At 37.3% G+C, this 20,589-nt stretch overlaps 1 protein-coding gene across 6 annotated transcripts in view; it reads left to right on the forward strand.

Annotated features, from left to right (window-relative positions):
- The window catches only part of LYST (lysosomal trafficking regulator), a 189,270-nt gene that overhangs the window by 26,451 nt on the left and 142,230 nt on the right, over window positions 1-20,589 (forward strand). For all 6 annotated transcript variants that reach the window (XR_005357742.1, XM_038533839.1, XM_038533842.1 and 3 more), the window contains exons 3-6: window positions 823-1,021; window positions 13,635-13,725; window positions 15,914-17,993; window positions 19,390-20,419. Coding sequence is in view for 5 of the 6 variants with exons in the window: in XM_038533839.1 (XP_038389767.1) it covers window positions 830-1,021; window positions 13,635-13,725; window positions 15,914-17,993; window positions 19,390-20,419 (3,393 nt within the window). In the remaining variant the exon portion in view is untranslated. The remainder of the gene's footprint in view (window positions 1-822; window positions 1,022-13,634; window positions 13,726-15,913; window positions 17,994-19,389; window positions 20,420-20,589) is intronic.

Here is a 20,589-nt window from a genome sequence, read left to right on the forward strand (position 1 = left end):
TCCACAATGTATATCTTAATTTAATCTCTCCAAGTTAAAAATTTTAATGCTGGGTGTTTCAAAATTACTTTTAGCCCTAAGATGAAATTCTTTGGGAATTTTATTGTTCATGATTTTTCCTTTCTAAATAGTTACACTTTTTTCTTTATATTGACGTTTTTCCTCTCTTCTGTCTGCTTTATCTCATTACTTTCCTTGATCCTAAAACGTCACATTGCCCTTTGATTTAAATGTACAGTAAGAAATGAAGTGATGTAACTTCAGCTGCTGGAATTCTTCAATTTTTATTTACCTAACGGGTAAATCCCTTTTCTCTCCATTAACTGAACTCTGGTTGTTGTGGGGGATGGTGTACCACTCACTGATTGTCAGTTCCAGAAAGAGTGTATATTTTTAAAAGATCATTCATATTTATAAATCATATAGACCAAGAATATTTTATAAGTAATGGGTTTATTTTTATTCTATGATGAGGCTATTTAAGAAGGTCAAGATCTACCTTAACTGCCACCACTCACTAGTGTATCTTATATCTAGGTACTTTCACTCCCTGTTCTTGGTTATGCTCAGGGAGTACCACACTCAGGAGTAATTTCTGCCATGTAAGAATATTTAAGGAGCACCTAACTGGATCAGAACTATGTCTGAAAATATTATAGCGTTAAATACCAGTGATCAATAATTTAAAGTCAGTCTTTGATTAAAAACAAACAGCCTTCAAGACACTTAGTTTTAAACATAAATTTTCAAAAAAATAAAAATAAAAAAAATAAACATAAGTTTTCATTTCTCTAATCTTTTTTTGCAATATTTATTTTATAGCTCGGTCATGAGCATCGACAGTAACTCATTGGCACGTGAATTTCTGACGGATGTCAACCGGCTTTGCAATGCAGTGGTCCAGAGGGTGGAGGCCAGGGAGGAAGAAGAGGAGGAGACACACATGGCTACCCTTGGACAATACCTTGTCCATGGTCGAGGATTTCTATTACTTACCAAGCTAAATTCTATCATTGATCAGGTAACATTTTCATATCAAATAATTTTTTTATCAGTATATTATAGTTGATTACGGATGCATAATTTCTGGGTTGCGTAGTTTCTGAGAGTCTCTTTGAGATAAAGTCCTATCTCTCACATCACTCCAATAAGGAAAAGTAAACCCATTTATGAACATTCTGTTTATTTGAATACTTTTCAAAATGTCTGGAATGTCTTAGGATTTTAAATGGCTTTTCTTCTAAAATTATTTCATATATATTATGTTTTTTATCCTAATATCAGTATGAGATAACTATGATTATTAATAGAGATATAAGATTATGATTCAGAAAAACATTTGCACTTTCAAGAAGTGTCGGGTATGCTTTTGAAAGGTTTAGTGTAATTATATTTAAAGAGCTTACTAATTCTGGGGTGAAAGTAGAGAATCCTTAAACCAATAATTATTGGGTCCTTTAGCTTGTATACATCCAGTTTTTTATACCTCATTGTGTGTGCTTAAAATATGGTCTGAACAGAAAGTATTTTGCTGTTTCCTTATTACAGAATTAACAGAATTCTAAAGTTAGTTGGGAAATAGAGATGCCATCCAACCTTCTTTTTTGGATGAAAACTGAGATGCAGGGCAGCCTGGGTGGCTCAGCCCTGGGTGGGTGTGATCCTGGGGACCCGGGATCCAGTCCCACGTCAAGCTCCCTGCACGGAGCCTGCTTCTCACTCTGCCTGTGTCTCTGCCTTCTCTCTCTGTGTCTCTCATAAATAAATAAATAAAATCTTTAAAAAAAAAAACAAAAACAAAAAACTGAGAAGCAGAACATTAACTAACTCAGACAGGGTTAACTTGTAGCCCAAACATGATTTATGTCTTTACTTCATTTTAGTAAAAAAACAAATATGTATTTTATGAAAGAAAAATTATATTGTCTGTTTTCAGGGGACTAATTAATGTAGTTAGATAATATTTCAATTAACTTGAAAAGATGATAAGGTCTCTGTAGCACCAATACGACAGACATTTATCAACACTTACCAATGTTACTGGCTTTAGATAGAAACTTAACTATGTTGAAATTTCTTTGCTATCAAGGCATTTTGCTAATGAATACATATATTGGATAAAAACAGAAACTAAAATTAAACAATGTCTCTGTTTTTACTCTACACTGAAGAACCTCACAAATAAATATCAGGTAGTATTTATTCATCGTGGTGTCCACCTGTCATGAAATTGTCCAGAATATTTTCCAAAATAGTATGTATTGTTACTCCTTTTCATGAATGTTCTTTATTAAATGCGTGACTACATGTAATTTAGTTTTTATGTTATGTATGACTTTTCCATAAATGAATGTTAAATTTAGAAAAAGTGATTTGTTAGATCATGTATAGTGATTTTTATTTCAGAATTTTGATGACTTAGTAAGCATATCATGCTCTGTTCATTTTCTTCACCTACATTTCAGTGCTCTTTTTTTTAGGATATCCTATAAGTAGCATCAGAAATATCAAATACCCAGGAATAAATCTAATAAAATATGTACATATTTCTGTACATAATTCTATAAAACATTGTTAAGAGGAACTAAAGACAATCCAAATAAATACATAGTTTTTTGTGTGTTGGAAAAATCAGTATTGTAAGGATACTTGTTTCCTCCAAATTGATGTATAGATTCCAGTGCAGTCCTAATCAAAATCTCAGTAGGTTTTTTTTTAATTAAAGCTGTAGATGTTAAGATATAACCCATATATCATAGAATTTACCCATTTCATATGTACAGCTCAGTGGTTTTAGCACAATTACAGATATGTGCAACTGTCACCATATTCAATTTTAGAACATTTTCATCACCTTAAACAGGGACCTGTAGCTGTCATTCCCCAGCCCTCCTATCCCCCTCAGCCCTAAGCAGACACTAATCTACTTTCTGTTTCTATAGATTATATACTTTCTTTTAAGTCATGAAATACCTTAAATATATTATTAAATGACTAAAATCATTCAAGTCATAATTGCAACAATATTTTTTACTAGGGTAAAATCTTGTAATATCTTGTATTCCCTCTTCCTCATTCACTTTTGGAATATCTGTAGCAATGATAGTATGAATAGTAGAAGTAGAGAGCAAATAAGTAACCATTTAAAAAATAGGGCTTATTGACATTTAATTATTTAAACCAGGAAATGGGGATCCCTGGGTGGCGCAGCGGTTTAGCGCCTGCCTTTGGCCCAGGGCGCGATCCTGGAGACCCGGGATCGAATCCCACATCGGGCTCCCGGTGCATGGAGCCTGCTTCTCCCTCTGCCTATGTCTCTGCCTCTCTCTCTCTCTCTCTGTGTGACTGTCATAGATAAATAAAAATTAAAAAAAAATAAACCAGGAAATGGATGATGATAATTTGGGTCTTTAAGGGGAATTTAATTGTGTAGGTTCAATCACTTAGGGTGGAATCAAAACGGTAGATTCAAAGCTGTGCATTTCAAGAGGAACTTCAGCTTCTATATCTGTGCTTCTCATGAATAGGAGCACTTCTTGGGTACTCTGAGCAAGAGGGAAATTAAGCCCCTACCCTTCCACTTTTGTGCACGGACTTTATTAATAGATATTTGGTAGAAATAATGAAACAGACTTTTTATTGCTATATATTTACATGTAGTGAATACACAAATGTAAAATGTATGGTTGGATGAGTTTTGACAGTTACAAACACCTGTGTAACCACAGCCTCAATCAAAGTTTAGAACATTTCTACTCTAGAAAAAGGTTTTCACGCCCCTTTTCAGGCAGCCTTCCCCTTTCCCGACTGCAGCACAACCACAATTCTAATTTCTAACATCTAAGTGTAGTGTTGCTTGTTCTAGGATTTCATATAAATGAAACCATGCGGTATGTACTCTTGTGTCCCAAAGCTCTATCCATTATGTGTGAATCAGTAGCTCACCATGTTTTGTTTCTGATCGGTATTTTGTTGTATGGATATATCACAATTTGTTTGACTGTTCACCTGTTGTTAAACCATTTGGCTTTTGTTTCCATTTGGCTATTATGAATAAAGCTGCTGTGAACATTCTTTAAAAAGTCTTTGTGTGAATATATTTTCATTTTTCCTGTTTAAATATCTAGGCATACAGTTGTTGTATCAAAGGGTAGGTGTTTATAAGAAAGTACCAAACTATTTTTTCAAGGTGGTTGTGCCATTTTTCATTCTTACCAACAATGTAGGAGAATTCTAGGTGTTCTACATCTTCTCTGATATTTGACATTGTCAATCTTTTTATTATTAGCCATCCTAAGTGAATATGAAGTAGTATCTCACTGATTTTAATTTACATTTCTCTAAAAACTAATGATGCTGAGCACTATTTTATGTGTTCGTTGGTCATTTGTACATCTTCCATTGTGAACGTCTATTTAAGTTTTGTGCCCATTTTAAAAGTCAGGTTATTTGCTTAATGTCCAGTTACAGTTTATTTTAAATGTATTCTGGATACAAGTCTTTGTTGGATTACAAGTATGTTCTTTGTGGCTTGCCTTTTCAATTCTTAACAATGCCTTTAGAACAGCAGACTTTTTGTGTGAATATTGTGTTTTGTATTCTTTCTAGGAAATCCTTATCTTGCATCCCAATGTGGCAAATATGTCCTGTGTTGAATTTTTCCTAGAAGCTTTTTAATTAGTATTTTTATTTTTAGGTCTGTGACACACATTAAAATAATGTTTGTGTATGGCATGAGGCAGGAGCTACGGTTCCTTCCTCCTCCTCCTCCCCACACAGTAACCATGTTGTTAATACCTCTGGGTTTTTCTTAGATTTCTTTTATCAGAATGAGGGAGTTCTCATCTATTCCCAACCTATTAAAATGTTTATCCTGAATACATATTGGATTTTGTCAAATACATTTGCTGAATCTATTGAGACTATCATATTTTTTTTATCCTATTAATGTGGGTGAATTACATGATGGTTTCTAAATGTTGAAACCATCATTTGTACTCCTGGGATAAAACCCATTTGGTCATGGTTTATTATATAGACAAATTAATCTGTCTATTCTTTAGAAAAAAATACTCTCCTTGAATAGCAAATATATGTTCTTTTCAACGGTTAAAGGTGTCATGGTTGAAGTTTATATGCAGAACTTTACAGGTTTTATGAAAGAAAATTTGTCCAGCCCAAAAGTAAGAGTTATCTTAGATTTTAATCTTGGCACCAGTATCAATGAGATGGGTGACTTCAGTTCATGATCTAACTGCTTCATATCTGTGTATCCTCATCAGGAACAATTTAAATACATTAAGTTGGAAGACTTAATATATAAAAAGTATTTGTTTTCATATAACATTTGATAATAATAGTTTCAGATTTTTTCCTATACCCTGGTTATAGATATATATAGCTTAATTCTGATATAATAAATAGAAAATCACAGTAATTTATTACTAACGTGTGATAAATACTACTGTTTAAACTTCAATATATACATTTCCATACCTGTTCACACTTTATGAATGTTCTATAAAGTTGTTACTTATTTTGCTGAGTAAAATATGCAGTTTTATTGGAGGAGGTTATACATTTATGAACAAAACATTATTTAAAAATTATAATAGGTTTCTTTTCTGAGCTATTTTCTGTGTAAGAGATTACTTTTTTCTTCTTTCGTTTTTGTAGTATTATCACTTTAATATGTAGTACTACATAAATGGCCTATCATTATAATATATAAAATAAGTATAGTAGAAAAATAGCAGACCTTTAGAAGTGTGCTAAAGAGTTCATTCACTGGTTTATTCAGTGGACCATTAAGTTCCTACTAAATGCCAGCGCTTCTGCTAGATGCAGAGATGAAAGAACAGAGACTGTCCTTACCAGGAGCTCTTAGCTTTTGAAGAGACAGATTGAAGAAAGGCAATGATGACAAAATGGTGTGAAAGTATTTGGGGGGGAGCACAGAGGAGAGGGCCATAAGGAAATGCTTCTTAGAGAAATTGGCATCTCTAAGTAGGAATTAGCAGTGTTAAAAGGGAGGAAGCATTAGTCCAGGGGAACTGCAAAATGCGGACCTTGGAGGCTAGAGAAGAAAGAACTTTCAGTAACCTGAAAGTAATAGTTTAGTGGGGTTGGAGCAAAGGCTGCATGTGTGGTTTTGGCTAGTCAGAGGACTGGAAGGCAGAGGCCGTATGATGGCAAGCCTTGAATACTGTATTAAGTTGAGTAAAGGTATTATAATAAGTGAACTTCAGTTTGCTACTCTAGTTCTACAGATTCTGTTTACACATGTGGCAAGATCTATTTGTTTGTGATTAGTTTGGCAGGAATGAGGGAGTAGGGAGATGCTGGTTTTCCTACTTCGAGGAGGGACAGTATCATTTTGGCCACCAGACGGTGGAGCTATCCTCAGGGAGTAGGTAATCTGGTGAGTTATCTCTCTTCATACCCAGGTTAATAGGAGCAATGAGTATATCAGTTTATTGCCACATAACAGACCACATTCCAAAAACTTAGTAGCATAAAACGATAACAATTTCTTTGCTCATGTTTCTGTGAGTTGGCAGCTCAGGTAGGCTTAGCTGGGATCGCCGCCTCCGCTTCTTGTGATGTCAGCTGGGCTTATCTCTGAATGTGCGGTCTGTTGGATGGGGCTGTCAGCCAGGCTGCCTCAGTTCTCATCCACATGGCTTCTCCTGTTTTTGTAGATGAGGCTCAGCTTCTTTACATGGTTCTAGAAGCATTCCAAGAGGGGAGCAGAGAAGCTGCAAAGTGTCTGTCACTTAACATCATTTATGCCACATTCTGTTGGTCAAAGCAAGTCACAAGGCCAGCATAGAATAAAGGGATGGTAACATAGACTCCATCATTTCGGGAGAAGATAATTGGTGGCCATATTTTATCTACCGTAGTCTCTTCCCTGGCCGCAACCTTTAGCATTCTTCCCACATCCCCTCTCCCACATGACTCTCAGAGTATCATTGCATTCTGGCTTCAGGCTTGAACTTCCTGATTTCATGTTATGCAGCAGTTCTGGATGCAGATGAGGTTTCCAGGTGTAGTGCTCTAGTTACAACTCTTCTTAATGGAGAGACTTATGAACATAAAAGCCACACTCACCCTGGGTAGGGACAAGTTAACCACACTAGATGTGCGTATTCAAAAAGGAGAGTGACTGGAGGCATGTAGCAGTCACTGATCCACTGAACTCCTGGCAGGCACATATTATTGGTCCCCCTCTATTCTTGGAGCAGGGAATGTTTTTCTTCTGTGGTAGTGCTTCCCTAATCCATGGTTCTCCAGGGCTCTTGGCTCCACCCTCCAACACATCTTCTCTTTTCCTTAAGAGACAGCTTATAATATGCAGCTTTCTCACCCTGCTTCACTCCTGTAGAAAAGTGGGGACCCAGTGGTCTCTATTCATTTTGAATTGTCTCTGTTCCTTTTAGTCCAAGCTATTGGTATTTTTTAATAATACAGCTTTCTTTAAAAATGTTAAGGGTTTCCTCTGAATTTTAATGGGGTCCCCCACATCCCCCAAAAGCACATCTATAATTGTTTTTGAGACAGACCTCTCTACTTTAGGAATGTAAAGCTTGTGTGAAATAATGCCTACAGGATTCTTAATAATACTTTTATCTAGCTTATGGGATTTACTAGGTACCACCTAAAGTCTTTCTGGAGTCCTAAGAAAGAGTAATACAGCCATTTTATAACCCTGCTTTGCTGAGAGGGGAGGAGGAAAGGCAACAGGGACTGGTTGGGCAAACTGTGGCCTGCAGACCAAAATTCTGCTGCCAGTAATCTGTTCTTGGACAGCCCACAAGCTGAGAATAATTTTTGAATTTTTATTTTTTAAAAATATTTTATCTATTTATTTGACAGAGCACCAGCAGGGAGAGAAGCAAGCAGAGACAGAGAGAGAAGCAGGCTCCCCACTGAGCAGGAAGCCTGATATGGGGCTCGATTCTAGGACCCTGAGATTATGACCTAAATGGAAGACAGGTGCTTAACCAACTGAGCCACCCAGGAGCCTCTAGTTTTTGCTTTTTTTTTTTTTTTTTTAAAGAAAGATTTTATTTATTTATTCATGAGAGACAGAGAGAGGCAGAGACACAGGCAGAGGGAGAAGCAGGCTCCATGCAGGGAGCCCGACGTGGGACTCGACCCCCGGTCTCCAGGATCATGCCCTGGGCCAAAGGCAGGCGCCAAACTGCTGAGCCACCCAGGCTGCCCTAGTTTTTGCATTTTTGAGGAGTTGTTAAAAGAATATACAGCAGAGACCACGTGTGATTCAAAAAGCCTAACCTGGGGACACCTGGGGGGCTCAGTTGTTGAGCATCTGCCTTTGGCTCAGAACGTTATCCCAGAGTCCTAGGCTTGAGTTCCACATCGAGCTCCTTGCATGGAGCCTGCTTCTCTCTATGCCTATGTCTCTACCTTTTTCTCTGTGTCTCTCATGAATAAATAAATAAAATCTTAAAAAAAAAAAAAAAGCCTAAGATGTTACTCTCTGGCTGTTTGCAAAAAAAGATTGCAATCCCTGTTATCTAAGAAAAAGTATGCATATAGTGTTTGACATCAGTGGGAAAAAGCAGTACATTTAGCTATACTGAGACATCAGGGATCCCTGGGTGGCGCAGCGGTTTGGCGCCTGCCTTTGGCCCAGGGCACGATCCTGGAGACCCGGGATCGAATCCCACATCAGGCTCCTGGTGCATGGAGCCTGCTTCTCCCTCGGCCTGTGTCTCTGCCTCTCTCTCTCTCTCTCTCTCTCTCTCTCTGTGACTATCATAAATAAATTAAAAAAATTAAAAAAAAAATATACTGAGACATCAAAAATGTTTGACAAAATTAATCCATTCTTAACAAAACTTTGAAGAAGTTTTATACAGGGTTTATAGAGGGTGTTATATACAAAGAATAGAAAAACTAATAATATTTTTTAGGAAGAAGCTCTACAATAAGAATAGCTCTTTATGACTATTTCTGTGTGATATCATTAGTTTTAAAAACATGCAATAGTAAAGTGGATCATGAAAGTAATGACAGCTAAAATGCGGGAAGGATGAAGAAATGAAAATACCATTTTTAAAGCAATATAGACAGGAAAACCCAAAAGGTCATTGTTTCATTTAGCCACAGCTATATAGCTAGAAAATACAAGAAAAATTCTGTTTATGGTATTAATGAAGAAATGTTCTTATATATATGTGTATACACACATGTACATTAGAAGTAATTATAAAATTCTGAGAGAAGAAATAAAAGACTTAAGAAGTAAAGGACTTGTATTTCTGTTTACATCTGGGACATTAAATTTAATTAGCATGTCAAAATGCTGATTTAAAGTAATAACGTTAATACCAATTAGTTTAACTTCAGTAGTCTTCTATCACATTCTGATGGAAGTGATAAGCACTAAACTTAGCCTGTCATCCTGAGGTCCTCAAACCCCACTGATCTGGTACCAACCTGCCTTTACAGCCCCCTGGACACTGTCTGCCTTGTGTCTCAGCCTTTTCCACTGATTCATTTGCCCTTTATCTCCCATCCTAACACTATTACTTCTGGATGACTAGGGTAGGCAATGAATATTCCTGTCTAAACTAAACACTTGAATTGTGGAAGAAACAGTGCCTGACACTTGGTAGGTACCTAAAATATGTTTCTTCAATTGAGCTAACAAATTACCACCTGAATGAGTGATTTTGCTGTGTATTATTGCTGTGGGGAATTTAAAAAGGCATGTTGTATGTAGTCCTTTCCCTACAGAAGGGGAGATATAAAAATGTAAGTATTAAATGAGGTGTGGTGTGATTTCTATCGATTGGACAGTCTAGGAATAGCCAGGAAATCCATCTGTTTATGGCATATACTGCCAAATATGGCATATTGAGAACTTTCTCCTTGTTGACATGAGGTAACATCCCATTCCTCTGGACACAGCAACTGATTAGGAACTTGGGAGAGGAAAACCAGAACTTTGTTTGAAATAGAGGAGTGCAAGCTCTAGTTTGCCAGGATGCCTGCAAAGAAGAGAAAAAGATTTTATGACTTGCAAAGGGATAGAATTACATGTGTGATTTCTTTGAAACTTGAAAGAATAATCTGGAAACATGTAGTACCTAAAAAAAGTAATAGATCCAGAAGATTATCAAGGGCTTCCCCAGTGATGAATTGTTTAGAAATCATTGTGATTGAATAAAGTCAAGAGTCATTCACTCACTGTTATATTGGGCCATGGGGCTGCGAGTGATGTTCTCCTTGGGACTGCAATTCCAGCAGAGGTGGCAAAAACCAAAATCCTACACTTCAATCTCATTCTTTTTGAAAGGCCCATGGTTTCCAAAAAATAATCCATTTGGTGAAATGGGGGCAAAGGCATGAAGTCCTGAGTAGGGGTGGGGAAGACAGTCAATTTGGGTTGATGTGGGAGGAAAAGCTTCACTAAAGAGGTTTTGCTGGGGTGGGCCTCAAAAGGATCCTTTAGCTAAGTGGGAACGAGTGAGAGAAGTTGCAGACCATGCGTCACGCAGAGGCTGGGAGGCAGGAATGCCAATTCGCATAGCAGTGATGATTTGCCAGTGTACTGTTGTGGAGCAAGGGCTGTGGCACTTCACACACTCTTAAGGTTTCTGCAAGCTCTGTTAGAATGTTATTAGTTCATCAACCAAAGGTAAAGACTCAGACCAGGAGGACTCTACAGGAGTAGAGTAAAAAATGTAAAATTGGTTTACATTTTTTAAAAGACCATATACATTTGGCTGGCATCTTTAAAAATGTCAAGGTGCATACTGACTATGAGCTGTACATGGAAATGTTATCCAGACCTCTTTAGTCTTCCTAATTTTGAAGTAAAACACATGGAAATAGGCTCCTTGGAAATAATTTTGATTTTGCATCCAGAATTTAAAGTCATTCGTGCAGATAACATTTAACATCCAACTCTTTACTAGGTATTGGGTGTCAGGAAAGAGAGGTGACCGCTAAGGACTAGGGCCTGGGCTTGGGAGTCCATGCTCTGAGAGAGGACTGGGAAGTGTGTTTATAAAAGTTTCCCATCATATTTAGAGATAAATCCAAACTCCTTTGCGTGGCCCACACGCCACACGAGATCTGACACTGTCCACCTTACCACCTATGCCCTCCAGTCTCATCTCCTGGCACTCTCCCCCTTGCTACTCCAGCCACACTGGTCTGCGTGCTGTTCTGTGAAATAACCAAGCCCATTCCTGACCCTCTATATACTTCCCTAAGAGCTCCTTTTCTGCAAATCTTTGCACGGATTCCTTCTCTTTAAGTATCTGCTTAAGTGGCCCATCCTGAACAGCCTATCTAAATGTCAGTTTATAATCCCTGTCCTGTTTAATTTTCTTCATAGCATAGCATTCTGTCTGAAATTTTCTTATTCATACCCATTCTTTTCTAGCTCCTAGAGTATCAGCTAGAGTATCAGCTTTATGAGAAGGTGAATTGTCTTCCTTGTTCACCACTCCATCCAGAGTGTCTGGCATTCAGACATTAACAATTCAGCAAGTTATTTGCTGTACCAGAAATCAATCAGGAACATGATATCTAACTTGCCCGAGGGGGGATTAGAGAAGTCACTCCACAGAGGAACTTGCCTGAAGAATGAGTAGGCATTGGGGAGATGGGAGGGTGGTGGTAGAGAATTGCAAGAGCAATGCCTGTAAGGAAGATGTATTGGGGGGTACAGGCCTGTGGTTTTGTAGGACATGGGGATGGGTCAGGGTTGGTGGTGGGAGCTGAAACTGGATAAATCAATAGGAATCACATCATGAAGGGTCTTCAAAGCCTGAAAAGAAGTTCAGATTTTTACTTTTGAAGTATTTTCAGCCTTTTCATAACCAGAGCACTAGAAGGAATAGTCTGAAGGAATAGTCTGAAGCCATATCCCTGCTTTCTCATTCCCTTTCAACTCTGAAGCCCACTGCCCACTTTCAACTCTGTACCCTTATCACTACATTAACACTGTAGCCAGTGGCCCTCTACTTGATGAGTGTTTTTCTGCCATCATCTTACCAGCTAAAGAACAACAGCTCTTGACCTAGTTGACTTTCTTCTTTACTGAACTGCTCTTTTCCCTTGATTTCTCTGGTTCTTCTCTGGGGAAGTACTTCTCGGCTTCCTTGGCAGGCTTCTCTCCAGCACTACCATTCTTCATTCTTGAAGTGTTGCTCTCCAGAGCTCCATTCCTTTTTTTTTTTTTTTTTTTCAGAGCTCCATTCCTATCCGTCCTCATGTCATTCTGCATTCCATCCTTAGGAAATCTCCTGTGTCCTTGACTTCTGCCCCAGTGACTCCCAAGTCTTTTTATGTACTTCACATCTCTTTCTTAAGGTCCAGATCTATATATCCAACTGTTGACTAAAAAGCTCTCCCCATTTTAATATCCCATAGACACCTCAAACTTAACATGTCCAAACAGTGGATCATCATCTCTGTCCCTACCTAGTACCAGTCTTAAATTTCCAATCTTGTGAAGACATGTATCAGTCACCTTGTTGCCTAAACCAGAATTCTTTAAGTTCTTCTGGATCTTTCTTTTTTCCTCCCCTTCCACTCCATAGATAATCAACTGCAAGGCATTTCAGTTCTTCCTTGCAATTTCTCAAGTATGTCTCCTTTTCAATTTTACTGTAGAGCACTTCCGTTTATCATTATCTCTCATCTGGATTATTGTTTCCCTGCCTCTAACACTGGTCAGTCCCTTTCCCTCCCCACCCAATTCTGTCCTCTATACAATGTGGTCTTTCTAACAAGCAAATTGGATTATATTATTCTGCCTTCCTCCCCACTAACTGAAGTGAGGAACTGAAACTTGATTTGTCATGAATTCCTTGACCACTCATGTCCCCAGTGCCCCAATCTAGCTCTCTAGCTGCAGTCCCACTTCCACACTTCTAACTGGTAATGATCGCTCCTTTTTTTGAATTCCTAAACTGAGTATCTGTATCACATCTGAGTACTTACTTATACTACATGCCTTCTATTGTTCTTTAACTGTTTGTGTGTATGTATTTTATGGACCAAATGAGGGGACCTTCTCCAGGACCATATCCTTCAGAAAGGGTAATACAGTAAGCACTGTGGACATAGTGTGCAGTCAATACATATTTATTAGATTACTTTCACTAATAAGTCTTTCTCTCTTTATATATATTATTTATTATAACATCAATTTCTCTTTTTAAAATTGTGTTCTCTGAGTTTTACATTTAACTGCATGAAGACTTTGTTTTTCTAGTAGCTTCATGTTATCAGTTTGCTAATTAATAGGGCTTAACTTTTCATTTTCACCTAGCAAATTTGTTTTTTTCATAGGTGAGAAATTCTTGCCATGTGTATGGTGGTGATAACAGCTATTTTGGGAAAAAATCTGCGAGACTGTGCTAAATACCGTCAAATAGTCTTACATTCTTCTGTCATTGGAAAGGTTTATAAATTGAAAAGTACCACAGCTTTAATTGGACTTAAGATAGGTTAATTTGGTTCTTAGTTTCTCAAATGCAACCTTTCAAGAAAAAGGATATTTTTGGTTCAATTTCAGACAAGGTACTAGGAATTATGTGTCTCCGAACCTCAGAACATGAAGGATTGCTTTGTTTCTAATACAGGCATTGACATGTAGAGAAGAACTCCTTACTCTACTTCTGTCACTTCTTCCACTGGTATGGAAGATACCTGTTCAAGAAGAAAAGGCAACAGGTATGTTTCTTTTATCACATTACTTGTGTTATCAAAATTCCACCAGGAAAAGAAGTTCCATGGAAAAGTTCCTTCTGTCTTAATAGTCGATACAGAACTGTGTATATTAGCATGATACTTGACATGAGAAATTGTTTAGGCAAGTGCATTTTTATTTCTGCTAATAATACGAAAACCATGGTGCTTCATAGGGGATTACTCAAATGTAATGATTATCAGAAAATATATGAAGAACCAGAACACTTAGTGGAAGGAGTAAATCTAGGTGTGTGACCCCATCAGAGAAATGGATAGTGGAAAGTATGAAGAAAGAAATGAAAACTCCTTTGCTTATTTTAAAGACTGCTTTCTATTACTAGTACTCTACCAGTGACTTTTGCAATTTGGTTTTTTTAATGTTCTTTGAAGGGATTAATTTGAAGTAATATTTTGTTTCAAGACTGGGTAGAATTATTACACTGAAGGTCAATATATACCTTTAGTTTTTGATTTGAAAACAATTTTTTTAATTACACACACACACACACACCATAATAAGTATATGAAACTTAGTTTAACCGTTTCAGTGGAAGAATTAACAGTTTAACAATTTTCCCCTTAACCATTTCTGGGATATGTGAATTGTGAGATGTTTAATGATCTCTCAGGTTAAACATAAATCCTCCTATATTGTATTTTAATGCCATATGCCATATGTGACATTTTAATACATTTCTGATACAAAGCTCTCTTTTTAGGGGATTATCTAAGGCCTTGTAATGTTTAACTCTCTGCTCTCGGTTTCTTCTGAATTTGTAGAATTCACAAATTGTGTATCAGTTAAGATATCTGACTGGTGTTCTTTTGGGAAAGTTATCTTCATTGCCTGATGCTTTTGTATAGGTAGAATTTGTCAGACTCCTTTTAATTTTTCCCTTCCTCTCTTTTTTTTTTTTTTTTTTCCTTTTTTTTTTCCCTTCCTCTCTTAATTAAGGCACAGATCTTTTATTTATAGATTGTTATTTATTCATTCTAAATTGCAACTATATTTTTCATGTAGATCTTACTATATACTATTGCAAGGGGAAAGACCAATTTTATTAACTTTTGAATTAGTAAGGAGGATTTATTAATTTCCCCAAGAAGTAGATATTGCATGCAGGCCACATGCCAGGCCCTAGGTTGAAATAGAGGATGAAACAGAGATGCCTGCATCTAGTTCAATGTGTGGTACATTCAGTAAATATTTTGAATGAGGAACTGTTTTAACCTTAGTCTTAGAGAACAGTTGGTATCTATTATATGATTTTAAAATAATTTTGGAAAATCTTAAAGTTCTTAAGTCATGTCAGGGATATAAACTAATTGCTATTTTTGAGAATATAATACACTCCTGTTTCTTTTTTTTTTTTTTAAGATTTTATTTATTAATTCATGAGAGACACAGAGAGAGAGAGAGAGAGAGAGGCAGAGACACAGGCAGAGGGAGAAGCAGGCTCCATGCAGGGAACCCGATGCGGGACTTGAGCCCGGGACTCCAGGATCACGCCCTGGGCCGAAGGCAGGCGCTAAACCGCTGAGCCACCCAGGGATCCCCTACACTACTGTTTCTTAATCAGTGGAAGTATTGGAGGAGATTATTAGTAAAATGGTGCAAATAGTAATACTAAATCCTAGATAATCTATGGTCTCATGTTGGTGTCAGAGTGCAGTGTATGGTATTAAATCAGATTTACTTCCCTTGTTTTGTTCTCCTTTGTTGTTTTCAAAATCAGTTTGTATCCTTTGAACTAATGCCACCTGGTACTTAGCATGAGAAGAATAATTGTGTGATAGAGGCATCTGGGTGGCTCAGTCAGTTAAGTGTCTGTCTTCAGCTCAGGTCATGATCTTGGCGTCCTGGGATCGAGCCCTGTGTTGGGCTCCCTGCTCAGCAAGGAGTCTGCTTCTCCATCTCCTCTGCTCCTCCTTCCTGCTTGTGTTTTCTCTCTCTCTCTCAAATAAATAAAATCTTAAAAAAAAAAAAAAAAAGTGTAGAGGGAAGTGATCCAGAGAAATAACAAATAGCTAAAAGAAATCAGCCCCAGTAAAAATAAACTGAGGAGAAGTTCCTAAAGTGGAAGATAAGTAAGAGAGTAATCACCTATACAAATAGATTTTGAAAACATATTAAGGTATTATTCTAAATTTCCTTTCTCTATTTTATTAGATTTTAATCTACCATTCTCAGCTGATATCATCCTGACCAAAGAAAAGAACTCAAGTTCACAAAGATCTACTCAGGAAAAATTATATTTAGAAGGAAGTGCCCCATCTGGTCAGGTTTCTGCAAAAGTAAACATTTTTCGAAAAAGCAGACGACAGCGTAAAATTACCCACCGCTATTCTATAAGAGATGCAAGAAAGACACGGCTCTCCACCTCAGACTCAGAAGCCAATTCAGATGACAAGAGTGTAGCAATGAGTAAGCACAGAAGACCCCGTCTGCTGCAACATTTTGTAACACAATCTCCTAAAGAAGACCACCTTACAGCTAAACTTGACCGCTTACCAACCAAAGAAGAGACTCCTCCTGACACCATGGCTTTGGAAAATCCCAAGGAGGTTGTTCCAAGACTGGAATCAAACACTGACATCCTGAGTGAGCCAGCTGCCTTGTCCATTATCAGTCACATGAATAACTCTCCTTTTGACTTATGTCACGTTTTGTTGTCTTTATTAGAGAAAGTTTGTAAGTTTGACATTACCCTGAATCATAATTCTGCTCTAGCAGCCACTGTCGTGCCCACACTGACTGAGTTTCTAGCAGGCTTTGGGGACTGTTGTAATCTAAGCGACAATTTGGAGAGTCAGATGGTTTCCACAGGTTGGACTGAAGAACCAGTGGCTTTGATTCAACGGATGCTTTTTCGAACAGTGTTGCATCTGATGTCAGTAGATATCAGTACTGAAGAGATGATGCCAGAAAATCTTAGGAAAAATTTAACAGAATTGCTTAGAGCAGCTTTAAAAATTAGAACTTGCCTAGAAAAGCAGCCTGACCCTTTTGCACCAAGACAAAAGAGAACACTACAGGAGGTTCGAGAAGGTTTTGTGTTTTCAAAGTATCGTCATAGAGCCCTTCTTTTGCCTGAGCTGCTGGAAGGGGTTCTGCAGATCCTGATCTGCTGTCTTCAAAGTGCAGCTTCGAATCCTTTCTCCTTTAGTCAAGCCATGGATCTGGTTCAGGAATTCATTCAGCACCATGGATTCAATTTGTTTGAAACAGCCGTTCTTCAAATGGAATGGCTGGTTGTAAGAGATGGAGTTCCTACTGAGGCCTCAGAACATTTGAAAGCCCTAATAAGTAGTGTGCTGAAAATAATGAGCACTGTCAAAAAAGTGAAATCAGAGCAACTTCATCATTCAATGTGTACAAGAAAAAGGCACAGACGATGTGAATATTCTCACTTTATGCACCACCACAGAGATCTCTCGGGTCTTCTGGTTTCCGCGTTTAAAAATCAGGTTTCCAAAAACCCATTTGAAGAGACTGCAGACGGAGATGTTTATTATCCCGAGCGGTGCTGCTGTATTGCAGTGTGTGCTCACCAGTGCTTACGCTTACTCCGGCAGGCTTCCCTGAGCAGCACCTGCGTCCAGATTCTGTCAGGTGTTCATAATGTCGGAATATGCTGCTGCATGGACCCCAAATCTGTAATCATTCCTTTGCTCCATGCTTTTAAATTGCCAGTACTGAAACATTGCCAGCAGCAGATATTGAATATCCTTAACAAACTTATTTTGGATCAGTTAGGAGGAGCTGAGAAACCACAAAAGATCAAACAAGCAGCTTGCAATATTTGTACCATTGACCCTGATCAACTAGCCAAATTAGAAGAGACACTGCAGGGAAACTCATGTGATGCTGAATCATCCCCAAATCTATCCAGCCTTTCTTACAGATTTCACGGGATCCTGCCCAGCAGTGGATCTGAAGACTTGCTGTGGAAGTGGGATGCCTTAGAGGCTTATCAGAATTTTGTTTTTGAAGAAGATAGGTTACATAGTATACAGATTGCAAATCACATCTGCAATTTAATCCAGAAAGGCAATGTAGTTGTTCAGTGGAAACTGTATAATTATGTGTTTAATCCTGTGCTCCAACGAGGAGTTGAATTAGCACATCATTGTCAACACCTTAGCATCACTTCAGCTCAGACTCATGTATGTAGCTATCATAACCAGTGTTTACCTCAGGAAGTGCTTCAGATTTATTTAAAAACTCTGCCTACACTGCTTAAATCAAGGTTTGTATGTGTGCACGTGTGCAGATACTTTTTCTTATTGTGTGCTTTTGAATGTCTTTACCCATGATTCTGCCCTAAGATTTAATTTTAGTTTAACAACAAAAAAAGTTACTGTCTCATGTCAGAATTTGTTTTACTTTTATTGATTGATTGATCTATTTCTGTATTTATTTATTTCATTTTATTGGAGTGGTTATAGAGGAGAGCATCGAGCCATGGATTTTTAATTTCTCAGTGGAAATAAAGTGAAGTTTTAGATATACTTCTGAGGAAAAAATGGACACAACACAGATATCCAACAGTATAGGCAAGGTTAAACTAATTAATTTATATTTAGACAGAATATTATTAGCCATTATAAATAATGTTTACAAAAAGCATACCATGACATGAAAAACTGCTTATAACATTTTATCAATAAAATATACAAAATTAAAAATATCACCTACTTATTTATAGTTTTGTGAAATACACACAGAACCAAAATGATAATTATTTGTGAAGGCAGTAGATTGAAGGGGATCATTGTTTCTTAAATACCACATTTACATTTATTATGTACATAATGTATATAGAAAAAAATAGAAAATACAGATAAGCAAAAAAAATTAAAATTACTTAGAATTCTACCAATGAGTTTTTCACATTTTGTGATTGTCAAGACTGGTCCTTAATAATTTTATCAATAAAGCTTGCTTCTGATTGTCTGGCCTTTCAAATTAATGCATACACCATTTTAAAAACATAAAATATAACCTATATATCATCATTATCTTCTTAATTTCTGACATTGTTTAAATAGAACTGACTTGAAAAGTTTTGTAACTCTTTGGGCATATTTGTGAACAACCTGGATCTTTGCTGAGCTGACTTATTACTAGGATTCCAGTGATCCAGATCTGTGACAGAGACAGAGCTGAAAATCTTCAGATCTGTAGTTTGGTTCCTTCTCTCTATGAGGTGCAGATGTAAAGCAAACAAAAAGTCCTGAGTAAACCACAAGGCAGACAAATGAATGGACACACAGATGTCTGCCTGTTTTCAGAGTTTGTGCATCTCAAGTGTAGAAGTGGTTGTGGCATTTAGGATTTATACAGAATCTTCCCTTTGGGGAAAAGTATTCTTCCCTGAACTGGTTTCATTTAACTTGGGATGCATGTAATCTATTTTTTCTAAATGATGCTAGAGTCATATGTGCAGTATTTGAAGAAGGGCATGAAAGTAATTAGAAAGTAATTTGAGATCCTGATCTAATGAAGAAAGCCAGCCAGATAATTGATGAATTAGATTAGTGTTTAGTAAATACCACATGCAGCAATGACATATTTAAATAGTATATGTACCTGTTTATAAATGTTTCTGTGTGTAAATCTTGTGTATTTTTTTTCTTTCACAGGGTAATAAGAGATTTGTTTTTAAGTTGTAATGGAGTAAATCAAATAATTGAATTAAATTACTTAGATGGTATTCGAAGTCATTCCTTAAAAGCATTTGAAACTCTGATAATCAGCCTAGGGGAACAACAAAAAGATTCTTCAGTTCCAGGTATTGATGGGATAGACGTCGAACAGAAGGAATTGTCATCTTTAAATGTAGGTACTTCTTTTCGTAACCAGCAAGCTTACTCAGATTCTCCTCAGAGTCTTAGCAAATTTTATGCCAGCCTCAAAGAAGCCTATCCAAAGAAACGGAAGTCTGTTAACCAGGATGTTCATATCAACATGATAAACCTGTTCCTCTGTGTGGCATTCTTATGTGTAAGTAAAGAAGCAGAATCTGATAGAGAGTCAGCCAATGATTCAGAAGATACTTCTGGCTATGACAGTACAGCGAGTGAACCTTTGCATCATATGCCACCGTGTTTATCTCCCGAAAGCCTTGTCTTGCCTTCTCCCAAACATATGCACCACGCAGCAGACATATGGTCCATGTGTCGTTGGATCTACATGTTGAATCCAGTTTTCCAGAAACAGTTTTATAGGCTTGGTGGTTTCCAAGCATGCCACAAATTAATATTTATGATCATCCAGAAAGTGTTCAGAAGTCATGAAGAGGAGCAAGGAAAAAGGGAAGGAGACCTAAATGTACATGAAAACCAAGATATAAAGAGAACTTCTCAACCTGAGATCACCATGAAGGACGATTTATTATCTTTGACTATAAAGAGAGACCCCACACCATCAGAACTGGGTAGTTTAAACAAGAGTCCTGACAGTTTAGGTAAATTAGAGTCACAGCATATTTCGTCCATAAATGTGGGACATATTTCAGCTACTGAAGCTGCTCCTGAGGAAACAAAGGTATTTACGAGTCGAGAGAATGAGACCTCACTTCAGAGCATACGACTTTTGGAAGCCCTTCTGGCCATTTGTCTTCACAGCACCAGAGCTAGTCAGCAAAAGATGGAATTAGAGTTACCTAATCAGGTAATAACTTGTCCTTTGTTCAGCTGTTGTGCCATATATATGTTTACTTATTTCAAAGTTCTAACATAGTACTATTGTTTTGTTTTTCCAAAGATTCTAAGTTTTGAGAAGCTCCTGTATGCTTAGCACAGTACCAGGTACTGTGAAGGACAGAGGAGTACGTGACCCAG

The sequence above is a fragment of the Canis lupus genome, chromosome 4 (assembly GCF_011100685.1).
Source record: "Canis lupus familiaris isolate Mischka breed German Shepherd chromosome 4, alternate assembly UU_Cfam_GSD_1.0, whole genome shotgun sequence".
Taxonomy (NCBI): domain Eukaryota; kingdom Metazoa; phylum Chordata; class Mammalia; order Carnivora; family Canidae; genus Canis; species Canis lupus.